Genomic DNA, 6,118 nt, shown 5'->3' with positions numbered 1-6,118 from the left:
CTTGGGATGTGAGGGTGAATCAAACAAAGATATGAGCCCCACAGAGCTTGCAATCTATCGAGGGGATGGACAAGAAAAACAATACACATAAAAAATGCGTAAATTCTGTCATATGTTAGGAACTGACGATTGCTAAGGAAAAAAGAAGCAGGAAGGTCCAGGAGGAATGAGGAGATGGGAGCAGGGTGGAAATGTAAGTTGCAGGCCAAGGATTGACATGCTGGGTCCAGATCTTTTTCTTCAATTAAATTAAAAAGGAGGAATGGCACATATATTAGCTGTGATCACGGGCTTTTGAATTGCTGGGCTTTACAAAGAAATCCCATGCAAATCCCATGGAAGCAAGAAACCAGCCTGGAGTTGGAAGCCCAGGAAGAAGAGTCTGCAGTCTTCAAAAGGGAGTGATTTTAGGATCCAGGGAAGGTCCCCATGGTCCCATTCACTCGTGTGGCTTGGACACGATGGGGCACAAAGTCTCTCATTCCACACAGAGAGCTCAAGTGTAGATGAGGGGTTGATGGGGTGACTTAAAGTTGTTGAGCAGTCAGGGATAAGCCAGCGAAATCGGACACGAGAGCGGGCTTAGCTCTGACTGGGGTAGGGGTTCTGCACCGAGTACCTGCCCAGGTAGAATAAAAACCAGAATGCAGCAGTAAAGGACAGAAGAAATTCAACGAACTTTCAACCTCACAGCGGTGTCCCGAGTTGTTTCCAACAAGCCTGCTCCCCAGGACTCAAGTATGCAGAGATTCAGAACAGGAGGCAGCGGACACAGAGACCCCAGCCTGGATTCCGCTCCAGCATCGTCACAGTGCTGGGGAAGACGCCCAGCAGGAGAAGCAAGTCCACTGTTAAATGGTTACCAGGGTTAAAGCCAAAAATGATGCAATGACACTTGTTCAAGCACGGTAAGACAGATGTTATTTAGGACCATCGTGATAGGTACAGGGACCACACGGTGGGGTCTTGCAGTGGGGAAGAGGGACTGGGCTCAACTCGGAATACAGCATGGGCAGGTGCGAATTTATAGCCAAGGAGCAGTGTGGGGTGAGTGGATGGAAAATTACTGAGAAGAAACAGCAGGGGTGAGGGGGATTCTGGCTAAACCGACCTAGCAGGATTCCTGCTGCAGACAGGCCAGGGTGACCAGACATCACCTGGGGGGTGGTGGAGGATGAGGAACCTGACCAGATATCGAGGGTGAGGGCTTCTTGCTAAAACCGGATTTTACAAGGAAGTGCACAGACAGGTACAGGAGAAGTTTCAGGAGCCTGACTAAAGTTTAGTCAAACAGAGGATCTTGGTCACGGGGTACTAAGGAATCCCCCCATCTTTTTCTGGGATTCATTTGTCTTAAGTCTAAAATGAACAGGTTGGAATGCACCCATGGTTTCCGACTTTTATTTTTCTACAGTGGACTTTTTCTTCTAACGAAATCTTAAGTAGAACCCAGGATATACAATATATCTATCACGGTGGAGCTGATCTGGGCTGGGGGACCCTTCCTGCGTCATCCTCCCCTAGAAGCAGTTCTGAGAAAAGGGAGGATCCCGGAACATGTTTCCCTCCTCTGGCATCTTATGAGGCTATGATGTGCACGAACCATCAAAATACATAGGATGGAAATATTAATCTAAGAAGATCACTTAATTTTAAGAAAAATTTAAGGAGAGAACAAAACCGGAAGAGTGGGAACCAAACTTTCCCGCTAATGTTCAGAGTGAGTCACAAATTGGCCAACCTTAGAGAGAGGAGAGCCTGGGCTCCCCATCTAAGGAGGGGTGACAATGGCAATGTTGCTGGGGCATCCCCCCCGCCGCCGGAGTGGGGGTGGGACAAATGACGCTGTCATTCATCCGCTGTAAGAAGCTTTAGATACATCTTAAGGATGACTAAGCAGCTATGCTCACGGACATGAACACATCAAGAGGGAGAGACTCCAGGCCACAAACCTTGATGCCAAGTTCGATGTTTTCCCCTCCGTACACATCCATCCCAGGGTCCAGAAGACCGATTTCACCAAAGAACTTCCTGTTGACCACGAAGGAGCAGCCGATCATGGCTGGCGTCCTGCAGGAGAGACAAAGAAATGAAGTTCATTGAGATGTCAGCACCAGAAGCCTTCCTGTACACACCACGGTAGTATGTGCTGAGTTCCAACCCAGCGAACCAAGTCATTTCCCTGAATGCCCTCAATCCCCACACCTCCACAAGGTGACATTTTAGCTTCAGAACAACTAGGGAAGCCAAAGCGTTTAGGGATAGCCTGGCTCCCTTGTAGACTGGATGAGGTCTGGTCTCCCATGTCACATGGTGTCTGCACACATAGGTAGAGGTTCTCCCTGCACCCTGGGGACAGCTGAGTGGTAGGATGGGGGTCCTCAGGCAGTCTCAAAGAAGCTCAGAGGTTAGGAACAAGAAGAGTCTGCTTACTACTCCAAGAAGGAGAGATCTAGCAAGCTGGGAGCGCGAAGGGAAACTGAACAGGGAAAGCTCACACATAAGGGCTCTGATCTCCATGTTCTGGTGGGAGCAAGTGGATCAGAGTGGGGGTCTTTAGAGAAGGGATAAAGAGAGGAGACCACAGGTGCCCAAAGATACCAATCATAAAGGGCAGAGAGACAACCTCAGCCCACAGAGAGGGGGTCCTGGACAGAGAGATGAAAAGATTATCTACAGAATGACCATGAATTCTGGTCATTAGGTTATTAAAATAAAAGGTTAAAAGGTTATTATTTTATTCTTGTATATATTGATCCCCTTGACCACTTATTTTGGGGCAGGATAAAGGCACAAGTGGACTCAATGGAAATCAGCAACAAAAACCACATGAGGCAACAGTGCACCAATATATGTGCAGGGATGGACAGAAATGCCGCATGAATGCACCAAGTTCATTGCAATCTTGTATGATGCATGAAGCCATGCATTGCTAATGAAGGGCGACACATTGACACATATTACAAATTGTATCACGTTATGTATTGTAGTGTAGTATCAATAAAGCATTTATTACGTCTCTTTGCTTCTGTCTCCAGACTTTATACATACCCTTATATAACAAATTCAAGCAGCAAATATTTTCTCAGCGTCTACCATGTCTAAGGCATTGTGCTGGTGCTGTAGTGGGTAGAGAAACACGATACACCTTCCTGCAAGCAACTAAGAGTGAATATGACAATAGTATAATGATTATTATTACTATTATTGCAACCATTTATTGAGTAATTACTATCTCAACACAGGGTGCAAAGAACTCTCCATGCACATCTCGTGTAATCACCTCCACAACCCTGGGAAGGAGGTAGAACCTCTCCATTCCACAGCTGAGGCACATGGTGATCAAGTGACCTTCCCTGAGTCACAGAACAGAACTCAGCACCTGTCTAGCTAAAGCTCTTGATTTTAGCACTTACACTTTACTGCACTCTTCAGAAAAGGCTCCATGGAGAAGCTGGCAAATGCCCATGCTGCCAAGGGCCAGGAACGCCGTTAAGATGCTTTCCTGGGCAAAAGAGACATCTCACACAGGGGGCCCATCGAAATGCCAGGGGTCCACCAGGAAACTATTAGGTGGAATTCTTTTGAGCGGAATTGTGGACTGTAGTCTCAGACTCTCACAAGCTCATTGTGATTTCTAACTTGACTTTGACCTTGATGTCCAGATCTCCGACTCCATGGAATACCCCTGGGCACCCACGTGCTGAGCCTGTGGTGGGGCACACTGGAAATGCACAATGCCTAGAGCTGAAAGCTGGAGCTGCCGCTGAAAACTGCAATTGTGTTAAGTCAACAAAGCACTCTGGATCCCGTTAAATCTCTACCGAGTACTGTTGCGTGGATTAAGCAAGACAAGATATGCAATATGCCCAGTGTATAGAGCAGGAGCTCAGAAAGAAATGTGCCTTTGCCGTCTTCCAGGGAGGCCCTGTCATGTGTTTCCAGAAATCTCATGCCAATCATAACCACGTGCTGGTGTCGTGTACCCACCCTTGACTGTAGCAGGGCTGGCCACGGCTTTCACGGTGTCATTTCTCCCCAGCACTCAACCCCTCCTAGAGAAGCAGCCTGACCTGTAGCCTGGAAAAGCGCTGTATGAGCCCATCCCCTGGCCTCAGTTAATCAAACCAGATATGAGCACTAATCCCAAGCCAGGTTAATCAAATTCTGTTTCTTCTGAAGCTTGGAATGGGGACAGTTGGGACAGCTAGAGCTCGATGGTCTCACACATCTGCAGGGCTCAGGCCATCACCCTGGAGCAGCGCTGGTGGTTCCTTTGCACACGGATGACTGAGGCAGGTGTACAGTGGAAAAATGAGACCAGGTGGGTGTGCAGGGGGAGTGGCCTCCTGGGGACCTTGGCTTCCCATCTGCTCAGAGGCCTGGCTCAGCTCTCTGCCCCTAGGTCACAGGAGAGTCCCCTGCATCTTTGCAATAGTGTTTCTCAACTTAAACAGTGTTAGATAAGTTTCTATTTTTTGCAACCAACCACATGGTGATGATGATATATGCTGTCCCCTCCTACTTATAATCCAGAGCAAAAAAAAAGAAAAGAAAAGAAAAGAAAAACTTTATTACACAGCCAGAAGAGGCAAACTGCAGGGAAGATTCATTCTGGGAGAGCTAAAGGCAGGGCCCACCTGAGTTATGGACACACATTAGTGACACTTGTGCCAGGAGGTGGGAGGAGCATCCCTGAGTCTGCAGAGAAGGAGGGGACAGGGAGGTGGCCCTGGTGTTAACTCTGTTTTCTAGAGAGCAACTGTGGGCACATCAAGAAATTCTGATAAGTTAGAACAATCTCCCCAAATGTCCAACATTGACAAGCACGTGCAGTTAAGACTCTGCTGCAAGAGTCTCTGCTTTTGAAATGACCCCTCAAAGGCAAGCAGGGCAGTTAAAGTCACAGGGAGCAGTGGGACAACACACTCTCAAAAGGGGTGGCTTTGGGCACAGCTCCATGGGAGAAAACAATGCTTCCCAGAGATTGGTCCAGAGCCCACCTGCATCAGCGTCGCTCCAATAGCTCCTTAGAAAACACAGATTCCCGGTTTCAGCCCAGAACCACAGAATTGGATTTACAGAGTGGGACGTGTGGTACCAGCGGGGCCATCCTGCGGAGCCTTCTCCCCCACCAGATGGTCAGGGCCCTGCCTGCGAGCAGAGATGTTATCCCTGTCATTTGTCCTGGTATTTCCAGGAGACGGTGCCTTGCAGGCATTTACTGCATACTGGGGAATCAACAAATGAGCACGACAGATCTGGGTGTGAGGATCCCTGCCGGGGAGGGGTCCATGATGCATCAGGGACCAGTGGACAGCACGGGAACGTGCTCCAACCAGGGGTGGAAAGAAGGAAGGAGTGAGGGGGGACCCCTCTGTCACCTCTACTGTGGAGGGCATAGACAGGCTACTTCTTCCTTCCAGGTCCCTCTCAGATTGCCCTTTGGGTACCATCTTTCCCTGTCAAGCAGCCTGATGTTTTACTAAAACTCAGTTTTATCTGAATGCTATGTTTCGGTTGTACGTGGTAAAAAGAGAAGACTTCACAGTCTTGCCCTGGGTCCTCTCTCTGCTGGAATTGCTCTGTTCAGCGTATTCCTCCAGGTTCTCTGTCAGAAGTCCTGGGACTCTCACAACAGGATTGCGAGGTCCCCTCAATACCTCCTCATTAAACCAGGGCAGGGCAGGTCAGCTTCCCAGATGGGCAGGAGGGTCCACAGGAGGCCGCAGCAAACCAGGGCTCTGTCTGCATCCTGGGAGGGCCCCACTGGAGCCTGAAGACAAAGGGGCAGGAGACTGGTCCTCATGCAGTGGAGAGGTGGAACTGTTGGTGTCACCTGAAAAGGTTCCCTAAAGGTCACGGTCAAACTTAGCCACAGTGTCATGAAGAGCCTGACAGAGAGTGGGAAGGAAAGCTTGGAACTGGCCCCAGGAGGTGGCCTTCCCTGGCAGCAGAAGCAAAGGCCGCTGTCCTGCAAACGCCACGGCTCCTCTGGGGACCTCCCCGTAGTGCAGGGGGCAGGCAGGGCCCCTGGTAGGTGGCTGATGTCTAACTGGTGAACATCGTGGAGGCTAAATAATTAAAAGACATGTCCTCACTCATGCTGGGCCAGCCA

General features: G+C 49.3%; 1 protein-coding gene across 1 annotated transcript in view; it reads right to left on the bottom strand.

The window, feature by feature from the left end:
* Positions 1–6,118, bottom strand: part of WBSCR17 (Williams-Beuren syndrome chromosome region 17) — a 404,099-nt gene that overhangs the window by 106,916 nt on the left and 291,065 nt on the right. Inside the window, exon 6 of the mRNA XM_012640253.1 lies at positions 1,953–2,070. Coding sequence (XP_012495707.1) covers positions 1,953–2,070 — 118 coding nt within the window. The remainder of the gene's footprint in view (positions 1–1,952; positions 2,071–6,118) is intronic.

Source organism: Propithecus coquereli, unplaced genomic scaffold, assembly GCF_000956105.1.
Source record: "Propithecus coquereli isolate 6110/MARCELLA unplaced genomic scaffold, Pcoq_1.0 Scaffold150, whole genome shotgun sequence".
Taxonomy (NCBI): Eukaryota; Metazoa; Chordata; class Mammalia; order Primates; family Indriidae; genus Propithecus; species Propithecus coquereli.
This window is presented reverse-complemented; position numbering and strand designations above follow the sequence as displayed.